The sequence below is a fragment of the Poecilia formosa genome, unplaced genomic scaffold (genome assembly GCF_000485575.1).
Source record: "Poecilia formosa unplaced genomic scaffold, Poecilia_formosa-5.1.2 Scaffold45, whole genome shotgun sequence".
In the NCBI taxonomy this organism is placed as follows: Eukaryota; Metazoa; Chordata; class Actinopteri; order Cyprinodontiformes; family Poeciliidae; genus Poecilia; species Poecilia formosa.
Window position 1 is genome coordinate 2,753,616 of NW_006799984.1, and position 24,060 is coordinate 2,777,675.

At 36.5% G+C, this 24,060-nt stretch overlaps 1 protein-coding gene across 4 annotated transcripts in view; it reads left to right on the top strand.

Annotated features, from left to right (window-relative positions):
* The window catches only part of LOC103138018 (contactin-associated protein-like 4), a 118,228-nt gene that overhangs the window by 34,261 nt on the left and 59,907 nt on the right, over nucleotides 1–24,060 (top strand). For all 4 annotated transcript variants that reach the window (XR_001662097.1, XR_001662096.1, XR_001662095.1 and 1 more), the window contains exons 4-8: nucleotides 5,354–5,547; nucleotides 12,287–12,434; nucleotides 14,679–14,882; nucleotides 22,093–22,268; nucleotides 22,336–22,467. Coding sequence is in view for 1 of the 4 variants with exons in the window: in XM_007552078.2 (XP_007552140.1) it covers nucleotides 5,354–5,547; nucleotides 12,287–12,434; nucleotides 14,679–14,882; nucleotides 22,093–22,268; nucleotides 22,336–22,467 (854 nt within the window). In the remaining 3 variants the exon portion in view is untranslated. The remainder of the gene's footprint in view (nucleotides 1–5,353; nucleotides 5,548–12,286; nucleotides 12,435–14,678; nucleotides 14,883–22,092; nucleotides 22,269–22,335; nucleotides 22,468–24,060) is intronic.

Consider the following 24,060-nt stretch of genomic DNA (forward strand, 5'->3'; position numbering starts at 1 on the left):
GATGGATGGATGGATGGATGATGAAACGATGGATGGATGGATGGATGGATGGATGGATGGATGGATGGATGGATGGATGGATGGATGGATGGATGGACTTTCCAGATTTCACGTATCAACAGCTCTCTTGACGTTGCCATAGCAACATTGTAGCTCAATGCTCTACACTACAATAATGCAGAATGTAGTTTTAAATCCTAAAACCAGTTTAAAGATTAACATTCTTCTCACAGGCTGTCAGTGAAACATCCTGAAGAAAAAAACCGGTCTGAACCGGTTTGATACTCTTAATACTGAATTATCCGGTGAATTGAAACGATTGAGTTTGAGGTGGCAGGATTTTTCAGGCTGCAGTTCGGCCCTCAGAGTAGTGATGTCACAGTCCTGACCTCCATTAATCTTCACTTTCAGCTGTGGGTGGTTGCATCTGCCACCTTGACAGACACATGGGAGAAAGGAGCCAAAGATATCTCTCTGATTTAAAGCGACAGCCATGACTTGAAGTGTTCAGACCGTCCACCGGAGGTTCACCTCCATTAGATTAGTCGCAGTTATTCTGACGTAGAGGACATAGAGTCTCTATACGCCTCTCATTCCCCAAGTTGTTTTTCTTTAATCTCCTTCTCCTTTCCTCTACAGTCTAATCGCCATGTGGAAAGGTCAGAGTGTCTGCCCTTTTCTTCTCTGCTGCCACCGAACACGTCTTTTAGTCAAGTGGTTATTAGCGCTGGCCTTTAGCTCTTTAGAGATCGGCTACCCGACCGACGCTGATTCATTTTCACTGCTTTTTGTTCTCTGCCTGTCACACAGCGATCACAGCTACGTCTCACTGGCAGAAACATCAGTAGTTCAACCTGTTGCTGCCTTCAGCTTTACATGACACACAAACTGAGAGTCCCTGCATCAGCAAACACATCAGCAAATACAGATTTAGTAACGGGTAAAAACAACCAGTATACGTTACTCACTGTGTCCTGTCTGTTAAAGACCTATTATGCTTTCTTGAACAGGAAGGTTAACATTGCAAAACATGTTAATTAAGACTTTTTTTTGCACAAAATCATTCTTAAATATACAGTTTTACTCTGGTCAGTTATGTCTATTTTGAGGTGTTTCAGGGTGTCTTGTCCCTTTAAATCCCAATAAACTGCTCCTGGCCACGCCCCCCTTAACTCAACATTAACAGTTACACTAACTGCACAAACAGATGGTAAATGGACTGAACTTATATAGCACTTTATCCAATCATTTTGACCACTCAAAGAACTTTACACTAGAGTCACATTCACCCATTCGCACTCACACCACATTTATACACCAGTATGCAGATCAGTAGGCAATTTGAGGTTAAGTGCCTTGCCCAGGGGCATGTCAACACATGGCAGGAGGAAGCTGGAATTGAACCTACAACCTTCCGATCGCAAGACGACTACTCTACCCACAGAGCCACAGTCGTGCAATTATACAACTTTACAGCTTTGAAAAGCATTAGTAGAGACTTTTGCACAACCAGCAAGAATGCATTAAGTGGTTTCTGGATGGCAAGTCAGCAACAAAGCACTTGTCTTTTCCAGCAGCCATTGTACAGCACAGACAGCAGTAAAACCAGCTGACCAAACGTGTTGGAGTTCAGTTTGGGTTTCTAGGTAATGGGTGGAACTTCACTGGGTTGCTAGGTAACAGGCAGTGCCTGCTGACTGGTGGTGTTACATTTGGAAGGTTTTTGAAATGGCTCATTTTCCAGACACCCAAAAACAATAACTTATTGCCAAATAAAGAGCTGGGTGGAGTTTTTTTAAGCATTTGTGCTGTTTTTAGATGCAGTAGAGACCCAAATGGAAATACAAATGTAAATTATGATAGATAATAGATCACCTTTAAAAAGAAAAAAATTATGTCTATGGTTTCTATCTCTGGAAGTTTCCCCTTCCAGAGATAGAAACCAGATACAATATAGATCTTCAGTGTACAACCAAAGAGGTAATATTGTTATTCTAAGACAAAATATATTTTCACAATATATTTCTTTTTTCATTAGGTTTGCAAGTCAGGCTTCCTTACAATGAGCGCTTTCTCTTCAGACAGATGAGTTTAAAGATTCAGTACTGGGGGTGTGGCGGGACACACCTTATTTATCGAGATCGTGCAGATCATAAAAATCTATTTAAAATATATAATCTTTGGCTGTTTAGAGCTTAGGATGTTTCTTATGAGTGATATATCAAAAACAAACTTGAAAACCACTTGAGATGATGTATTAAATGATCTAAAAACAGGTTGTCACTAAAACAGGTTCATAGCCAGCAGATTGCCTCCAGTCCTCAGAAGAGTTAAAGATAATTTCAGGCGCAGCAGTTGGTTTGTGGCCATCTGGGTACATAAATGTGGACTCATGTTGGTCTATGTTGGTCTAGATATTCCTACCAAGTTGCCAAATATTGTTTAAATACAAATAAAAGAAAATATATACATATAGTTTTTCATCCATTTTATCACTTTTTTAGGGATTTTTTTTTTTTTATCATGTTCTTTCAGGTAAAGAGCAGCAGGTTGTGAGAGAACCGGCTCCAAGGTGCAAAAAGCGAAAGAAGTCCCTCTGAGTGTGTTTGTGCTCTGTACAGCTTTCTGCCGCTCGTTTTATGAGCCTGCGTGTGTGTCCGTGTCCGTGTGTGTGTGTGTGTGGGCTCAGTGGGTTTCTGGTCTGCAGAATCCGTCCATCTGGTGTTTAAGCTCTGTGTGTCATCGTTTTGGCCCGACTAAATATTTTCCACGCACGCGCACACATTTTGCATTTAGATTTATTTATTTCCAACAGGTTTTTAAAAACAAGAAAACAAGTAATCATTAGGATAAGAGAAAACGTGAATACATAAACCAAGAACAAAATAATTAGCTTACCACTACTTTTCCGTTTGAAAAAGACAATGAAGCTAAGAAGTGAACACTTATTTAATCCTATTTCAATTTAATAAGATATATCACTCAGTAATTATCAGAAACTTGTAATTAAAACCATGCTATGGTATTGATATGCCTGTGTAATATACTATCCTAAAGAACAAACAAATAAATGAGATTACATAAACAAAATTATTGCAAACTAACTCTAAATCTACTGACCCATGATAATAATAATTATAATTATAATTATAATTATAGCAGTTATAAATAACAACTCCTTGCCAAAGTGCACCCTGTAAATTTTCATAATGTGTGTTATATGACAACAAATACAATAGCAATAATAAAATGACAGAAAAAAACTAATGATAATAATGTCAATAAAACAGCAATAATAATCTTCTAATAAATAATAATAACAAATGACAACAAACCAACTGTTTTTATTTTTTAGATTTTACTGTCCTGCAGCAAACACGCTCAGCTAACTTGAACTGAACCAGCCTGCATCCTGTTTTATTCATGCTTATCTGGTTTTATTGCTGCTTTTTCAGCAGCTTGCTGGGAGAAATTTTTTCAAAACTCCTGCAAATCTGTTTCTCACGTCTCAATAATTCACACTCTTATCTCGGTTTGTATTTGTGTGGGAAAACTTCTCATCCTGGGAAATCCAGCATGGAAGCAGTCAGCATGAATCGCAGCACAGCTTCTTTATTGATGACATTCAACATGAGGAAGGATAACTCACGTTAGGAGGTACTGTAAAACTAATCAATGCTCCTCATTGATTTTCATGAGAAATTAAATCACCTAGCTGCTGCAAGCTGTAAGGTTTTCAGGTTACTGTCAGTGTGTTGGTGAAATTGATCTACATCAGTACCTTTAACTTGATGCTTCTTGTACATTTCAACTCAGTTTATAAGTTAACAAAATGTTTTGCTTAGCTATTAATCTTCATACAACCTGATTGTTCTTGTTCACTCCTTCCAGACTGAAGAGGATTGGAAACAAATTTAGCTAAAAATACTTTAAAAAAAAAATATTAGACAAGGGAGGAAAAATTCAGACATCTGTGCTGCTTTAAAATGTTAATTACTTTTATATGGTACTCAATGAAGAACTAATTTATTATTTGAGTTCACAAAACAGCAAAACAAAAGATTTCTTGAGACTCAGCAAGAAAAATACGTTGACATACTTTCTTAAAAATTACATTTTTCATGTAGATGTTTATACAAATGGCTTAAGTTATACATTGTTTTGTTTCTTTTAATTTTTAAAATTGGTTTTGATTAATAGTTCTCCAAGCTTTCTCTGAGAAGAGAATTAGAACCACTGAAAAAAAAAAATATCAGTGGGTTAAAACTTTTGTTTCTTGTAAAAAATATAAACAAGGGAACAAGTCAACAGTTAGTGATATGCTAATAATCACATCAGCATGAAAGAAACTATGTTCAATAAAACTAAAGATATTTACCTTTCTGTTGTGTTTTACTTTCTTTTGCTTTGCTGCTTGTAATTAGTAAGGAAATGGGCAGAAATAAAATGGGGAAGAGAGAAAAGATCACAAGGTTGGGAGTCAAACCAATGGATGGATAACTAGGAATATGCTAACCAGCATGTTAGCATGACATCAGCAGATTTAATCAAATAAAACAAGAACCTAAAATAGTATGACTTTCTTTCATCTCTCATAAAATGTCACACCAGTACTGTGGGTTTTTTTAATATGGTCTTTGTTTTATTTTAGTTGTGGTGTCCTGCTAACTTGCTAACTAGTCACATAATTAGCCTGTTAGCATAACTGCAGCAATCAAAAGGAACAAATTCCAGTTGGTGTTGTCTTTTAAAGCGCTACTTATTACTTGTTACAGACATTTAACAAATTTTTATCACTGACCTTTTTATCAATTTTCATTGTTTTGGTCGCAATGTAGGAGTTTGAACTTAGCTGAGAGGCTGAGTTTCATGATTTATTATTTTATCATTTTTTACGCAAACATATTTTGTGCTAACTAAGGGTATGCTAACTAGTATGTTAGCATGACACCAGAAGTTTTACTCAAATAAAAAAAGAATCTAAAAACATATTTTCTTTCAACTTTTGTACAATGTTATACTGTTTTTTTCCTCCTGCTAACATGCTAACTAGTCACATACTTAGCGTGTTAGCATACCTGCAGTGACCAAAATGGAACAAATTCCAGTTGGTGTTGTGGTTTTAAAGCACAACTTATTGGTTGTTGTAGACACAAAATTAATTTTAAGGTCTTCGCTGAAGTTTTTATCGATTTTCATCGTTCTGGTTGTAGGGTAGGAGTTTGAATTTAGCTGAGAGGTTGAGCCAGATGATTTATTATTTTAGTTTTTACACAAACATATTTCATGTCCTCCTGCGCAGATAAACCTAATAAATCACACGTCTCTTGCTATTTTCTCCCCCTCTCTGCAGGCGCTGGAGGCTGGTCTCCTCTTAGTTCGGACAGGTATCAGTGGCTGGAGGTCGACTTGGGTGAGCGAACCAAGATCACAGCTGTCGCCACTCAGGGCCGCTATGGCAGCTCTGATTGGCTGACGTCTTACCAACTGATGTTCAGCGACACGGGACACAACTGGAAGCAGTACAGACAGGAGGACAGCATAGGGGTTGGTTTATTTTTATTTATTAAAAACTATGAATGTAATCATCAGACATGATTTTATTTTCATAGGTTTGCATTCGTATAGACTCCATTTCCTTTCCGGCATGTGCTGTGCTATGCATGAAGATAAACTCAGTCATCAGGAGTTTATCTTTTCATTTGCAATGTGTCAGCGGGTGTTGGAGCTCTGCTGACAAAACATTTGGCTGAACACCACAAACTCAGACGCAGTCAAGTGGGACAATTTGTTCCTTTTTTACGTCTTGTTTGTTGCTCTTTGTCATTTTTGTCGAGGGCTTAGCCGCGTCTTAAGTTCAAGAGACGATTTTGCCAAAGTATCAGATCACAGCTTCACATTTTCCCTTTTGATTTTGTGAAGACAGAATGAAGAGAAACAGACTCAGAGGTAAACAGATAAGACATGAACTGAAAAAAGATGATGCTCTATACGCAGTTAATAGACAAGCTGTTACATATACGAGTATAGCTATTTATCATCAACATGCTTATTAAAACCAGGGCTGCACAGTGGAGCAGTTGGTAGCAGTGTTGCCTTGCAACAAGAAGGTTGTACGTTCAAATCCCAGCCTAGGGTCTGTGCATGGGCTTTTTGTGTTGTTCCTCTTGTGAAAAAGCACAACTGTTTAGTTAATTGGTTGGTCTCTAAATTGATGTGAATGTGTGTGTTGTTGTGTGTTGCCATGCACTGATCTGGCAACCTGTCCAGTGTGCATCTTGCTTTTTAAACTATTTTAAAATATCTAATACATGGCTAAATGATATTGTAGTCCCTTGACTGTGACGTCCTTTTCCTGTTTCTGTAACAAGTGGAGTCCCGCAAGGGTCAATTCTTGGTCTTGCACTTTTATTGTCCTAGTTGGATCTTGCACTTCACAAGCATAATCTTTCAATTCCTGGTGCCTAAATCTATCCTCCTGTCAAAAAGTATTTACATGAGAAATCACTCTTATCCATCACATAACAATAGTCTCCCACCTGATGCCAACTTGGTGACTTTATTGCTATATTTAGTGACTTTTCAGACAAGAAAAAGTTTTGTGTCGGCCAAAATCTGAATCAGCAGGTTAGGCTGTTTTAAAAATTATTGATCTACCAGGAACCTGCAATCAGTGCATCTCAACACCAAAGTCTGAAAGGCCTTTGCTATGCTGTGGTATTTAAAGGCATTAATGTCTAAAAGCTTTCTTAAAGTCAAAGAACAGTGAAGGAGACGTACTTTAAAGCTTTATGACTTTCCCTCTTTTCTTTGTGGTGAACTTGGCCATTTGGAAATGTTCAGAAATTATCTTTTGGAGTCACTTTTGAATGTTCAAATTATTTTGGCATTCAGATAATCTCAATGGTCAAAACTAGTTCCATTAAAAATAACTATTTAATCCAGACTTGATGACTGTAATAGTTAAGCCAGCCCATGTTTTTGTGACATCTTCGCTTATTTGCACTGGTTGTTATCATTATAGAATGGATCTTTTAGATCTTATTAGTTGGTTTTAAGTCAAAACGTGTATTAGCAGCGTTGTATCCCTTTGGCCTTTTAATTTCTTAAAAGGTCAGTCCAGTGACAGGATGCTGCTGATGTACAAAGAGCTTATTAAAGCTTTTCCAATAGCAATTCAAATTCTTTTTCTGTTCCTCAAGTTCAGGTTGCGCTCCGTACTAATCCTTACTAAGCTTAATTACATGCAAATGTTCCTATTGTTATATGGACGTGATTTGAGGACCCAAATGCAGACACAGAGAGAAGTTCATATGCACAATAAATCAAGTGGAATGGCTTGGTGGAAACTACCCAGGCATGCATAAACAAACAGGAATCATCATCCTCCAGGGTATTCTGAGTTTTGGAGCTGTTCTTGCACATCTTTACATCTGTAATTGGTATTATTCCTTAGAATAATATCAGTTATTCTAATTATTAATCGAGTGATCTGATGAAATATCAGTCCTGCAGATTTTTCATTTCATTGTTTAATCGTTTTTTATATAGTATTAGAAATACATTAAAAGATGCAAATAAACAAATAATTCAGTTCCTTTTTTAAATAGGAAATATTTTTGCATAAAAACCAACAATATCTTAAAAAAATCTTAACCAGTTAATGATTATTAAATAATTTGATGATTACGTCAGTAATCGATTCATCACAATTAATCTGACTAATCGTTTCAGTGCTAATATTTTTGGATTGCTAATTGGATAGCTAAAGGTGTTTAATAGAAGATTTCTTTTACAGACTTTGACCAGGTGAACATAAAGCTCTTCCACTTAAGGAGTTCTGGGTAGAACAGATTTACAAACAGGGTTTTTTATTTTAGATGTAATATATAAAAATATTTTGTACAGTTTTGGCTTAATTACTGCTCTGTATGTAGTTCTTTCAGTAAATGGCCTTTTTTGAGTTTGTGTACTCCAGTTAACAATTAATCGATTGTTAAATCATTTGATTATCATTTAAATAACTGATTAATCACAATTAATCTGATTAATCGTTTCCGTCCTGTCACAGGCTGTGAAGTTTCTGCCTTCTTTTCGCCACATTACTCCTTCTTTGTGTTTTGTGGGTGTGTCTGTCATGCTTGTCCTCTGCTGTAGCGTAGCTGCAGTTTATCGTCCAGGAATACCAACGAGCTTTGATGTCGTAGCAAAACACAGCGGTGCCTCCATCAGCCCAGTGAGCCCGCCTCAGATTTGTTGAGTTCTGCGTCTCGTTTTCTGCAGAAACTCCAAATAATGCAACAAACTTACATTTTTACCCCCCCACCCCCCACTCTGAGCATGAACATTTACCCAGGTTGAAGTCACATTTGTCACGCTGCTGCACGGAGGAGTTTTCTGATTAGAAGCCCAGCCAAGGCAATTTCCCGTGTGGAGGGAATCCGGCTAATCTCAGCGCTGGGGATCCAGCTTTAAACATGTTGATCTGGCACTATACATATATTCTGCAGCAGCCCAGCCGCATTTCAAAGTGTCTCTGAACTTCTCTGAAGGAGTCAGCTTAGGGAGTCTGTCAGAGGGGGAAAAATCATTTCAGAGCCGCTGGATCAAGCACAACACATTACCTACTGGGCTTCAGATCTCAGAATAGTGGGATGTGGACCAGAGGAGGCAATATGTTGTTTTCCTCTCTGTGTTAGAGGATGTCTTCCTCCCTCCTCTTCCTGCCTTGGAAGCCTGTTGGTGTTTGGAAATGCTGCAATCCATCTTTCCTTTATTGTTGCTCCTCTTTATCTGTTTGTTTCTTTCCTCCTGGAGGGCTCAGGATGTGAGAGCGGAGTCCTGATTGTTTTACTTCTCCCCTCTTTCTCAAATTTCCTTCATCACTTCCTTTGAAAATTTAATTTCTCAACAGTTCATTTCCATCTATTTTCTTAACATGTGATGTTCTGTTTTAGTTTATTTTGTGACATCTTTTCAGCAATCCGTTTCTGCAACCTGCTGGTTGGCTCATGTCCAGTCACCATCTGCACTGCAAAAACACAAATATTTTGGTCCAGTTTCTAGTGCAAATATCATAGTACACTTAAAATAAGATAAGACTAACTTAAAGTAACTTTTCAGCACAGTATAGAAGGTTGTTTTAAGTCAATAATTCCTTAATATTGTAGAAAAAATCTGGTTCCTTTGGCAGATTGTTTCACTTACAGCCTTTTTATCAATATTAAGGAATTATTTAGTTAAAACAAGTGCCCATACTTTGCTGATTAATTATTTGTAAGTCAGTTTTATCTTATTTCCAGTGTAGGGCTGCACAGTGGTGCAGTTGGTAGAGCTGTTGCCTTGCAGTAAGAAGGTTCTGGGTTCAATTCCCAGCCCTGGTCTTTCTGCATGGAGTTTGCATGTTCTCCCTTTGCATGTGTGGGTTTTCTCTGGGTACTCTGGTTTCTTCCCACAGTCCAAAAACATGACTGTCAGGTTAACTGGTCTGTCTAAATTGTCTCTAGCTGTGCATGGTTGTTTGTCCTGTTTGTCTCTGTGTTGCCCTGCAACAGACTGGCAACCTGTCCAGGGTGAACCTGCCTCTTGCCTGGAAGATTAGCTGGAGATAGACACCAGCAACCCTCCTGACCCCACTGGGAAAAGGGTGTAAAGAAAATGGATGGACAGTTTTATCTTATTTCCAGTGTATTTCACTAAATCTAGATAAAAATACTTGTTTTTGCATTGCGAAAGTAACTAATCTCTGAATCAGCTCTAATTGGGTCTCTATGGTGCTAGCTTTATGTGACATGTTTGTATAAATTAGTTTTAGATATTTACACTAAAAATTAAAACTTTTTTTGCAACGTGACTTTAAAAAAAGACTTAATGGTTTCAAGCATTAAAAAAAGAAATCTGATGCTTTTCTTTCATGAAAACATATGAAAGTAACAAGTATATGTTTTTTTCTTGTACATAAAATGTAGTCTTTATATAAATAGCTGCAACCTCATGAAAACTAATATTGTCATTAATTTACTCATCGATTCACAGCTGCAGAGCAAATTAGAGATAATTTGTTGTTTCAGTTGTTTTCTAAGAACACATAAAGCGAATCAGGAGGACTATTTATGTGAAAGAGTGAATCAGAACGAGGAAGAAGGGGAATGTTGGATGTGAACGACATGAAGAAAAGGGTAGCAAACATTTTTTGCTGCTTCAAACATCACTTTTACTCTCAAGTTTAAAGTACTAAAAATTTGTTTTAAGTTTAAAAAAGATGAGAAACATAACTTTTTAAAAGATAACTTAAATTGAGATTTTAGTAAACATTATGCCTACTTTCAGTCCCAAATTTGAAATATAAAAAAACTTTAATGAAATATATATTTCATGTTATTACTGTTCTTGACCAGCTACTGCATATAATGTTAGCTAAAATGTATTTCATTGTACATGTACAACATGTCAGATTCTGTTCTGATTCCGTTCTGTTCTGGAAAGGATTGTCATCTTTTTGTTGTAGTTTAAAGTGATCAATCAGTTTTGAAACTTTTTGTCTATTTCTTGGCGGCATTTCTTTCTGTTCCTCCTCATTTCCCTCCATAAAGGCTAATAGCAATTAGCAATGCCAGAAGTGAGAGCATTGTCCAACACAAATAATCATCTGACCCGAACACAGTACGCTATATAGTAAAGCATAAATTTAACGAAGCATCGAGGCAGATAATTTGCTTTGAGGAATGTTAAATTATTTAATGAGTCATTTCAGCCTATATTTATATAATGCCAGTGGACAACAAATAATGTCTCAAAACATTTTACACTCATGCAATTTACAAAAATATGCAGCCAATTCAATCAGATCATATTTATTCCAATTATAAAACACTGCAGTTTCTGTCTAAGGAACCATTTTATCCACTGAAATCTGTATCAACTTTGTGTATTAAGGCTTGTGAAAGTCCATTTATCTGGTCATATACATATATATTGAAATAAACTAACCTACTTGATGTTGCACCAAGGTTACAGTTATGACATTGCACTCGTTGACATTTTCTGTCAGTCAGTATATTGTGCAAGAGTTGATTAAACACAAGAAAGTGGAGAAATAAAACATTTCACCTTTAAAAAAGTGGCGTTTCAGTCCCACTTTCCAAACTTTCTAAATCACAGTCGACGTAAAACAATAAATTAGTTTGATTTGTTTGGGTCAAATTAATTTCTTTGGTAATTTAAAAAACAGTCGATTGAGTCTCAAACTGATTTGAAGTAACTAAAAACTAATTTGCTATCGCAGTAAAATTCTCTTCATTATCAGACGAATCAACTCTGGTGTCATTATTATGAGGGGAATAAATGAGTTAATTATGTATTTAGGCTTGTATTCAGCAGTGGGAAGATAGTTAACCTGCATGTCAACCTCAAGGGAGGCAAGCAATTAGGACAGATTGCCAGATGGAGGAAACTGAATGAGCAAAGAAAGGGACAGAAAGCAATCCGTCAGACATTCAGCTCGTAATTTCACAGATCAGTTTCTAACTTGTGCTCATAATTCTTTTGAAATATTTACAAGCATTATGTTAGTAGTTAAGCAATGTGAAAAGTGAAATATTATGCATTGTTGAATATGTTAGGTCAATAGATTTTTACACAACATTTTCAGTAAATTTTTTGCACAAAATCATTCTTAGATACTAAGTTTTTACGCTGATCTGTTCTGACTACTTTGAGCTGATTTAGGGCGTCTTGTCACTTTAAATTCAAATAAGCTGCTGCTGGCCACGCCCCCACAAATCAACGTTTACATTCATTCATGAAAATAATTGCAAACAGAAGGACAATTATATAACCATGCAAATTTGAAAAGCAGAAGTAGAGGCTCCTTCACAACCAACAAAAATGCAACAAGTGGTTTCTGCAACAAAACACATGAATTTTCCAGCAGCCGTTATACAGCAGTAAAACCAACTGACCAATCTTGCTGAAGCTCAGCTTGGGTTGCTAGGAAACACGCAGAACTCCCCTGGGGTTGCTAGGCAACGGGTAGTGCCCTCAGTTGTGACTTAACAGTCAATAGGTTTTTGAAATGACTCACTTTCCAGACACCCAAAAACATGAACTTATTGCCAAAAAAACTCCCCAGCTTTTTTAAGTGTTTGTGCTGTTTTTAGAATCAATAGAAACCCAAATGGAAGTACAAAAACATCCCAAATGTAAATTTTGCACAATAACTTATTTAATGATGTAGTTTTTATTATAGAAATATTTAATGTGTCTGTACATGTGTGTGTGTTTCCAGTCTTTTCCAGGTAACTCTAACGCAGACAGTGTGGTTCAGTACAAGCTGCAGCAGCCTGCAGTCGCTCGCTTCCTGCGCCTCATTCCTCTGGACTGGAATCCCGCTGGGCGGATCGGACTGCGCCTGGAGGCCTACAGATGTCCGTACAGTGAGTCTCAAACCATCTCGACTTCAGCTACTACAATATTCAGCAGCTCAGTGATCAGAATTGGGATCTGTTTTTGGTCAATCTATTCCTATTGACAGCAACTTTCTGCAAGAAACGGTTCACTGCATGTACGTGCAAATAAATTTATTTAAAACATGGGACATATCAAGTTTTATTGTTATTCTTATGCATGTTAAATGAGTACTTCTGAAGGTTTTCACCGTTTTGTACAAAATATGAGTCAAACAGGAGCAGTTTACCCCCCTAAGGTTCGATTTGAACAGAAGTATGAGGTAAACCAGCTTTTATGACACTACAACCCAACGCTGAACATGAAGTTACTTCACTGAGCCTTTAATCCTGCTTTGTAGTAAAAGCCCCAGGTTTATGTCTGCTGCCAAGCACTCAACTTGAGGTGATGTTCCTCTCTGTCTCCCGCTGAACGGCGGAGAGAATTGCACCTTCAGGGGGGAGAGTGAGACCTCATGCTGACACTGTAGCGCTGCCTGCTTAATTTCACTGGAAAGCTGCAGCATTTATCTGCAGATGCATGCTTTGTTTTTCCTAGAAAGTATTAAAAAGGGCTAAAAGTAATTACATTTGGAGACAGTGTCATTTATATAAAATTTTGGAATGGTTCTAATGTTTGTATGCAGGAAGTACAATGCTGAAGCAGTCTTTTAATCTTTTTGATGAATATATTTGATAAAAATATTCATATTGTTCTCCCCCTTTGTACCTAATATAAATCAGATTTGTGCTGAGTTCAGTTTTTTCTTTTTGCGTTTTTGCATAATTAAATGCAACCTCAATGAGACTTCTGTGTGAACAGTTTACAACCACAAAACAGAAAATGTCTTAACATCAGAGAAATAATGAACTAGTACTTTTTCATAAATATTAAGGAATATTTCACTTAAAACAAGCTCCCATATTATGTTGTAATTTTGCTTGACAGTTACTTTTGTCTTATTTCAAATGTAGTAAGGTCTTTGTACGAGAAATTACACACACATTCTTTGTTCTTGCAGTTTAAGTAAATAATTCCTTACGATTAATTTAAAAAGATTTACCAGTTCCACTAACAGATTATCTCAGTTATTACAAGACATTTTCCCATGTTATTCATGAAATAAACTTCCAATGGGACTAGAACTGGGTTGCTAGGTAACGGGCTGGGTTGGCGTTGCTAGGTAACGGGTTGGGCTGGGCTGGCGTTGCTAGGTAACGGGTTGGGCTGGGCTGGCGTTGCTAGGTAACGGCTCAGTGACCTTTGATTGTGAAATAAGTGGAACTAAAACTTTTTCATCAATATTAAGGAATTATTGACTTTAAACAAGCTCCTGAGTTACTTGAAGTTACTTGAATAAGACAGGTACGCTTGTCTTATTCAAATGTACTGAGATGTTTGGACAAGAAACTAGATCAAAAATAGTTGGTCAGATTTGGGGGTAGGTCAATAATTCCTTAACATTAATAAAAGAAAAATTATTAGCTCCACTGGCAGATTATTTCACATATAACAAGACATTTTTCTATGTTACAAGTGAAATAACAGGGACTTTTTCATCAATATTAATTAATTATTGACTTCAAACAAGCACCAATATTTGTCTGAAATGTTGCTTGTAAGTTTTGTCTTATTTCAAGTGCACTAAAAACAAGACCAAAAATACTTGGTAAGATTTTGTGTTTTTACAGTGCACAGACTGAGTTTCAGCTAGACAAATTGTGTTGTTTTGAATAATTACAGGGTTGGGCCTTACTGCAGTTGAATAAAACATATAAATATTATCTAGGAGCTAGATGAACATGTTCAGTTGTACATAAAGGAAGCTGGAAACAGCGTTTTCAGCTCCACACAAAGGATGAGTCGGGCGATCGGAGCTGCTCTGTAATCAGCAGGAAATGCACTGTACAGTGCAATAAGCACATTACTGCAAGCTAAGTGAGGTCAAAGACTTGCCAACTTCATTAAAAAAGAGAAAGGGAAATTAGTTGTACAACTGAAGAGGAAACTGATGCTGAGCTCAGCAGCTGCTCTTTTTAACAGCAGTCCATTCTTTCCCATCTACACCGTTCGTCTCGCCTCAGTCTAAATCCCCAGCCAGCAGAGGACACCGGCAGAGAAAGTGCTTGATAAACATAAAACAGATTTGTAACCCAGTAACAAGCTGAACTCACTGCGAGTGTAAAGGCTGAGGATCACAGCTGAAGATGCTTCTGTCTTATTTTTATTTTCAGCCTCAGATGTGATGAGCTTCGACGGCGGCAGCAGCCTGACGTACCGACCGGGTCCAGTGCCGAGACAGGGGTCGAAACAGGTCATCTCCCTGAAGTTCAAAACCCTGAGGAACTCCGGGACACTGCTGCACGCCGAAGGGCGGGAAGGGTCGGTCCTCAGCCTGCAGCTGGAGAGGGGGAAGCTACAGCTGCTGCTCAGACAAGGTAAGACACTTAATATTAGTGCTGGGAGTCTAAAGTTTACTTGTTTTTGCGGCTAAATTATTGAATAAATTAACATATAAGCTTAACAGGTAAAATATTTATTGTTTTTAATCTGTTATTTAGGACAGCGGTTCCCAAACTTTTCCATGCCATGAACCCCCAAATGGCATTACCTTCTGACCGGGATCTCCGTTTACAAAAACCCAAAGATAATGCTACAAAATATGTAAAAAAATATCAATTTTTAGAGTGTTTTTATACTTTTAACCATTATTTAATAATTTCTACATTATTTTAGCATAAGTGCTGCCTCATACTTTCCAGTTTTAGAGTCTTCTTCTGTCTTTTTCTTCTGAGAAACTTTTTAATTTCATACTTGCTGGCTATGCTAGCTATGCTAGCTTGACTGGCAGGTAATCAGAAAAAGGAGCCTGGCAAATAACGTCTTTAAGTTACATTTTATAATAATAATTGAAAAACAAGGAAGATTTTATGAAGGATAAAAACGGTATAAAAAATTATTATTTAAAGAAAGTTGTAAATATTTTTACAGTATTTTCCTGCAAGTTATCCATGTTTTTTCCTCTTCATAATCATTTTTTTGACATGTGCAACTAATTCTGGGGTCCAGAAAATACGTTACTGTTTATAACAAATATAAGCTGAAAATGCATTCAGCCAAGTCGGAACAGAGCATACTTTAACATTCTTGGTGGCTAATTAGCGGCCAACGCATCAACTGCTCACACAAACAGGACGCAGTGAGATGGCCAGAGCTCCTCAGGTGTTCTCGTTTGACTGACGGCTCTCTGTGGTGATTGGTCGGTTTGAAACCACAGGAATCCAATTAGCAGCTAGACCATCTGAGCAGAAAGTAATCAGGTTGTTAACACCTGAAAGGAAACCAGAGAAACAGAGAGGAGGGAATAAAGGCAGAGAACATGAAGCGGTTTTCCTCCAGAAAAAGATTTCCTCTGTGTGTTGTTGGGTTCGCCCATACAGAAACAAAGACAGAATCAGCAATCTGGGTCATCATGCTGTCAAAGTTGGTGAGCTAAAAGGAGTACCTCAGCATTTTTTCTATCATGCCAAAATATTAGACATTCTATAAGTAAGAATTAAAACATAATGGTTGTGCTGTGGTGGCGCAGGGGCGCAGTGCAACCCATGTATTGAGGCCTTAGTCCTCATGCCGGTGGTCGCAGGTTTGAGTCCCGGCCTGGTGACATTTGCCGCACATCTTCCCCCTTTTTCTTGTCAAACTACTTTCAAATAAAGGCTACTAGAGCCAACAAAACCTTTAACAAAAATACATAATGGTCCATATAAAGTATTTGAACAGCCAGGACTACAGTGAGATGGCTTAGAACTGGGGATGAAAACAGTTAATCCACTTGTGATTGTTGATTAATAGTTCATTTAGATTAAAATGAGCTCAATTTGATTAACTAGTAAAATCCACTTAAGAACTCCTTTTACTGTTGTAGTTTTGCTTCCATCCAGTAGAGGGCATCGCTGGTCATCCTTAAGTGGATCCAGTTCATACAGAAATAAATGTGGCGGGACCATACGAGAACAAGAAAGAGAAACGGTCCAAACAAATTCTGATGTGGAATGAAAAATACACTTTAGGTGGTTCTGTTAATACCTGCATGACTGAGCAGCGTTAACTTCTCAACCAAACATTACTGATTTTCTATGAAAACAAAGATGTGATGATGACAGAAAAGTGGAAAATAATGGAGCAAAATTAGAAGAAAAAAAACCATGCCAATAGGCAAGGTTGATTTTGAGGGATGTGGTTAGTTAAAACACTTCCTGAAGTGAAGTTTTAACATTAATTTAAGAGCAACTGCAGACAGTACTTCTGTATGAACATCTCTCTGTTAATGAGAAATTAAATATTTCACCTATTTTTATTCTTTTCAATGGTAATACTACAGAATAACACAAAATAATGTTAAAATTTATTGATTTTTCTTTCTAATTCAGCAAATTCAGAAAAATTAAACACTTTATGTTATGGAGAGATGGTTGGTTCTCTTGAAATAAGAAAAAACTCATCTGTAAAGCTTGTGGATATACACCCTAAAATACTTACAAGCCACACTTTTCAGATTTTATTTGCATAGTTTTACTATTAAAAAAAACATTTTTGCACTATTTTATGTTGGACAACCAGATAAAACCCCAATATTCCACTCTAAAGCAGCTAATCTCAAACTTAGCTGCTCAAACCATCTTACCTTTAGCAAGATGCTGAAAAATCTTGCTAATAAATATTTACCTGATCCATTAAGAAACTGGACTTCAGGTCCAGATTAAGATCTGATACAAATAGATTCAGGCATTTGTTATAAAAATACACAGAAAACTTTTAAAATATAAGTCTATAAAAGAAGGGAACTTCAAAAATAAAACTGTAAAAATAAAAAGAAACTAACTTGGGCTATTTTGAATCGTCAGGAAAAAACAGTTTATCCATGAAAGGCAGATCTATTGTTTGATTCATCGTCACAGAGGTCCATGAAAAATGCAGAATGAGATCCTGTGATGTTTTATTGAGAGTTACTGGCTGCCAGCTCACATGCTGGCCTCTGATTGGTTAATTCCCGGCTCTCTCTTGGCGGCTGCATCGCCGTCTCGTTACTGCCATGATGGATGGTTCTGGTTCGTGGCACCATGTGTTACGTCTGGACTCACCAAGACTTTCTGCTCTGCTTGCAGTCCGTACAAAACTGTTTGTTTATGTGAGCGGCGGACATTTTGAGTTTAAACCAGTTTCCAACTGGCATTAACATTCATTTTCATCTTCCAAGGATTGTTTTTGCTCAGTTTCTTAATTTTTTATATATATTTTTTTTTTACGTTTTCAAGAGCTGTGGAGCATCTGAAAAGAGATAAAAGTTTCTAAACAAAGGTTCTGACATTGTGGAAATAACTAATTTATGTCACCTTGAGCGCTCTCTGTAGGACCTTTATCCCCTGCATCTGTGTCACCTTTAAAAAAATGACCCAGGTACTTTTTTGGAAAGTCTCTGTTTCTGTAACGAGTAGATCACCTTGGAAAACTGTCCAATTAGGAAGATGAACTGCATAGCCTTGGGATGAAAAATAGATTTTTCTACATCCATCTATTAGAGTTAGAAAATAATTACCAGAAAAATAAAAGTTCAGTTTTTGGTCCATCCAACGAACAAAACAAAAAAAAGATTTTGTCTTTTGTGGGTTTTTATTCAGTCGTCGGCTCTTTTTTACGTCCTTCAAAAATGAAAAAACATTAATCTCATATTAAACATCAAACTCTGGAGTGTTTCTTCTTTTAAATGCTGTTACATTTTAAACTTATTGTTTCTTTTCACATATCTAAAGTTTCTAAATATCTAACACAGATGGTTCAGGATGGAGGAAAGATTTTCCTCCGATTCATTTCTAGCTGCGTTTTTTTTTTTTTTTTAACTTTATATCAAAAATAAACTTAATAATATATCGACTTTATTCTTGTACAACATTATTCTCATAATATTATGACATTTTTCTTGTATTATTTCATTTAATTTCCCTTTGGGATCAATTAAATATTTTTAAATTCAAATCAAATTTTGACTTAATTCTCGTACTACTTTCTCACAATATAATGAGTTTTTTCTTATAATATTGTGACATAAATCTCATAACATTTCTTCTTACTATCATGCGACTTTATTCATGTAATATTGTGACTTTATTCTTTTAATATTTGGACTTAATTCTCTTATAAATCTTCACAAAATTTTGACTTTTTTCTTGTAATATTTCAACTTATAATAGTCCACCTTTATTCTTATTTTATTATTTTTACTGACGATATTATGATTTTATTTCTCATAATCACTTTTTTCTTGTAACATTTATTTTTGTAATATTTTGACTTAAGTCTTGTATGATTTGCTCACAATATAAATACTTTTTTTCATAATTTTTGACCTAATGTCATGCAGCTGTAATATTTCACCTAATTCTTTTACAATTTCAGATTTATTTTCATATTATTTTGATTCATTATTGTACGACTTTATTCTTGTAACACTGTGACTTTATTTTCTGATGCTCCATCATAAGACTCACAGCCCATTTAGACCCTTATCCGCTCCTCATTTCTTGGGTTTTCTTCTTCTCTCATTGCTTCTCAGAAGCAGTTTTAAGCTTTTTATACATCTTTCAGCTCCCTGCTTCACATTACCTGCTTTATTTATCGCCCGTCTTACTGTTTTGCTCATAATTCAGGTCATCTGCCGACCCAGAGTTCATGCCTGCTGTTCTCCGAAGCGCCAGCACTTCCAGGCCTCTTTTCTCCTCCCACCGTTCACTTCAGATCCCGCTCCTCTCTTTATGAGGCAACACTGAGCAACAGCCCGGAAACTGCAACATGATCCTGAATAACGGCAGCACCAAGAGCTCCAATTAGAAACTTCAGAGCTGATTCATTTGGAGCAGAAGCAAATATCTGGCAGAGCTTTTCTGTCATCTGAAGTTAGCTGCCTCGTAAGCTCAGTTCCCACCCCGTTATTTTTGGTTCATTTGTTCGTTTTCAGCTTTAGGACATGTGTTATAATTATTATTACTCAACCTTGTCAAGCCGAATCTGATCCTTCTTTTAAAAAAACGAAGTGAATCCTTTCTATCGGGGAATAAAAAGCAACGGATCCAGCTGGAAGCCTCCCGTTATGTGATCTGCATTGAATTGTTACAGGCCGTCTTTGACGGAGGTTGAGCTTTACGAGAGTCAGCCGGCGAAACGATGTAACACCAAGCGGTTTTCCCGAAAAGAGCGATCAGATTTAGAGGCGTTTTAATAGGAAGGCAGAAGAGATACGATGAAGCGATTTTCCCCTGAGGTCAGGCGCAGAATGATAAAACAAACGGCATCGACTGTAACGATGAGACAGCGCAGTCAATTCTAATGTCCTTCAGAACAGCATTCAACCTGAAAAGCACTTATTCTTTCACTTAATCCAAATTTACTTTTCAGATTCATGGAAATGGATTCAGATTTTAAAAGTAAACATCCAGTTTTCAAAGGCAGACAGGAATGATCTTGATGCTTTCTGAAGGACTTTGTCAGTAAATCAGGGAGTTTCAACAAGCAGCATATCTTTATTAAAATGATTTTCATTGTTCGTTTTCATCAAAAAGCCTCAATTACATGTGTTTTTGGTTATTTAAGGATCCCCATTAACGTCCACACCAGACATTACTATAAGAATCCTTTACAAACATTCCTAACAAAAAACACAAGGTGTTTCTTAACACACAAAGAAAATAAAAATTGTCCGTTTCTGTCTGTTTATTTGGTTGAGATTTTCTTTTGTGAGTTTTTGTCGTGATACAGCTCTAATTTCATTTATAATTTCCATAAAAAATTTTAAACTTGATCTTGTAAAATCTGCAGAAACCCTGGTTCTGTCAAATATGTAGACAAGCTCAGAACATATTAAAGTATTTCTTCAATAAATGTTAAATGTATGTTTCGTTGTGTTAATGACAGTCCGCTCAAAGTATAGGTATAGATTCCAATTTTGGCCAAAACCAGTGATTTTTACTGCTAAATATAGTGAAAAAGTTGAAGCAAAAACATATAACTGAGTTAAAAATTAATATAAACAGACTGTCAAATTAAAAAATATGTATATTTTGTACATTGTGTGATTATAAAGTATTTATTTATATACTTTATCTTTGATGATAAACTCTAAATCCTTGTTTTCTGAACGCCTCTTTGCCATCACCCTAATTTTTAGCCTCACCCACAGATTTTACATCCGATTAAAACGAACAAACGGACCAGACCTAAAACTACGATGTGCACTGAAGAGAACATAACCTGTTTTCAGAAGCATTAAAAACAGATTAAATTCATTTTTACTCATTCTTGCATAACTCTGCATGTAAGTGTTATAATCCTGTTTACACACGGCTCATTTGAGATTAAGATTATAATAGTTTGGTTGATTTTCTGCTTGACCAATCAGGATTTCTCAAAACGAGTTGCTGAATTCTGACGTCTGAAAAAGCTTCCAGCATTCATATTCAGTGTTATCATTAGGGAAATTTCTCCGTTTGAAAATGTAATATGTGAGCTCGGTCTCTGTCTTTCCCTTCACTTAAGTAATCAGATCATCCATTTGATGAAACATCCATCCAGTGAGGTCTCCCTCTTTACAACCTGCAGCATATTAATTGTCCTATTAATCAATGCCAGAGAAGATATCTAATTTGTTTTGTCTTTCCTCTCATATTGATTGCTTTTGTGTCTGTCTGCTCATCCACACTGAAATCAAATAAATCATCACAATAGCTGTGCTGACAGCACAGACGTTCCTCTCTATCATGAGGTGAAAATCATAACTTTCTCTGTCTGGATGAAGTTGTTTTTCTGAGGAAAATCTATCCTCTCCTGGAATGAGCTCAAATATCAAAGGTACATTTGTCCGTCATCCTTCCAGCTGCCGGCTCGTCTCTTTCTCTCTCTTTCTTCTCTGTCTCTGACGTTGGGATTGCCTCCCACCACCCCTCCGAAGAATACGCGATGCATTTTTAATGCGCCTTCTCCTGGTTTCTTCTCTCAGCAGAACCGCAAAGTTTTCTCTCACATCCCAAGTGGAGATCCACTTATTAGGACCGGCTGCTGCTCTTTCATCATTAATGATGTCTCACCATGTTCCTTTGTATTCACATATTTGGCTTCGGCTTCCAGACAAATATGCAGATGTACTTATGTGTTTCTAATGAGATGGCCTTGCAGTGACCCTCCCTGCGTGAAGCGGAGAAAAGAAGAGTTTTCTTTATTTATCTTAAGGGATTTTTCTGCTGCTCTGACTTCAGGTCAGACTGTCAGAAAGCAGCAGATGAACAGGTCAAATAACGAGGATGAAAACAAACATGGAGGTCAGGTAACGGAGCAGCCGGCTGTCAGATCAGAGACAGACAGAAAACACGTTACCTAAAAACTACAGAGGATAAAAACTACACATCCAAACAACAAAACCTGGATGAAAACCTAAAAACATGTAAAGTTATCATTTTTACTGTTATGCTTAAGACGACAAAATAACATGAGTTACAAGGAGAAAGTGGATCAAAACATAAAAATAAGTCAGAATTTGAGTTTGGTTTCACACGCTCGAGTAAAAATAGTATTATTTATTATGTAACACCTCCGTTTTTCCAGGCACCTCTTCGTCCTCTGAGCCCCGTCGGCTGACGTCCGTCGGCAGCCTGCTGGACGACCAGCACTGGCACCTCGTCGTCCTGAGACAGAGAAACTCCCAACTCAACCTCACTGTGGACCGACACACAGAGACGGTCCAAACCGATGAAGAGTTCAGCCTCTGGGACGTCAAACTGGTGCGTAGGAACCAGGAAACGTCCACGTAAACCTGATTTAAACTCACTAAATCCACATTATGTTCAGCTGATGGTAGGAGCGTCGCAGAATCCAGACGCAGCCAGGAAAAACTTCCAGGGCTGCCTGGAAAACCTGATGTACAACGGTGTTAACGTAACAGAACTAGCTAAGAACAACGACCAGCAGGTTAGCATAAAGGTAAGTAAAGTTTAAGTTTATTTATTTTTCAAAAATAAAAACAGTGCTAAAAAAATACAAGGCGAAAGCAGCATAGAAACAGATAAACAATACTTAAATTCCTGCCAGTGACAAAAAATGAAGATGGACACGAACTTATTATTTCACTTTGTTTTACATAAAGCAGCAGAATCTCTACTGTATATTTTCTAAAACATCTCCAAGGAATTCCAGCTGGATCTGCAGACAAACTCCTGAAAGAAAACCATCAAACCTTATTGTGTTTGTTTAGCAAGTTATTCCTATAACTTATTGTTAACTTTAAGAGTGAAAAACAGTTTCAACTCCTCACAATCATTCTACACCCGAGTCCCTCTAACTGAAGTGCAATTTTTTTCAATATTTGTCTTGACATTGTTTTTGTTTGTTTGTTTTAAATGAATCCTTCTCTCCTAATTCATAGTTTGTTTAAACCACTTTTATAGACATTGGAAGGTTTTATTAAGGGTTTTCTACACAGTCAGTGCTGTTCTGGGCTCTACTACATCATAAAAAGTTGTGTCAAAATAATCTTAGTTATAAGCGTAAGGTTTTGTGTTGGTTTTATAAAAGTTTTCCCAGATCTCCACACAATAATTAATGTATTAAAAAACAGTACAACATGTAAAGTGTTGATTATAAAGTACACTTTATTTAAAACATTTCCTATTTTATTTTATTTTAACCCTCCACACATCAATGTTTCCATCAGACTGACTTTCATTTAATTCTTCTAGTCTCTTTTTCAGTTTTGAAGTGTTGCTGCTTGTTAAATCATTTTTATATAAACCTTTTGACTCTCAGCTCTTGTTTCTGCTTTTATATAAATCCTCCATCCAGTTCAGTAGAGAAAGGTCGTTTTCCAGTCTTTATCTTCTGATAATAAGATTCTTATCTTTTTCTTTCAGACTAAGATATTTTCTTCTGATAATCGGATCATTTTTTTTATTTTATTATGTGATTACGGTTTAAATCCAGTGATTTTTCTGTCTTCAGTATCTCTTTATTTAGAACCAACTGGTTTTTGTTTGTCCTCCTGCAGAGCTGTCAGTGACATTTTCATGCTATTTTTCTAAATCCAAAGGTTACTATGTATCGAGTCCATTCGCTGCTGCAGTGGATCTTTTTCAAGTGTGTTCTGTTCCTATTTTTCCTTTTCGCTTAAATTGCCAAAAACAAATAAAAAAAATAATAACTAAAAACTGGACTCTTACAGATGTTGAAGAAAATGAGTTTATATATTGATGTTGTAATTTTGTATTAAGGATTCTAGAATTGTGGAAAAGTTTGGAATATTGATATGAAAAATCTTGAACTTTACTAACCCTTAATACTGGTCACAACATAAAAAATACTCAGTTACATGTAAAAGTGTTACAAAGTTAGTCAAGTTTGCTGACATCTTCACTGCAAAAACACAAAAATAATACCAAGAACTTTTGGTTTAAGTTCTTATTTTTATACTTAAAATAAGGTAAAACTAACTGATAAGTAACTTCTCAGCAATAATCAATAACTTATTTAATATCATTTTAAAAAGTACTTGTTCCACTGGCAGATTATCCCACTTAAGGG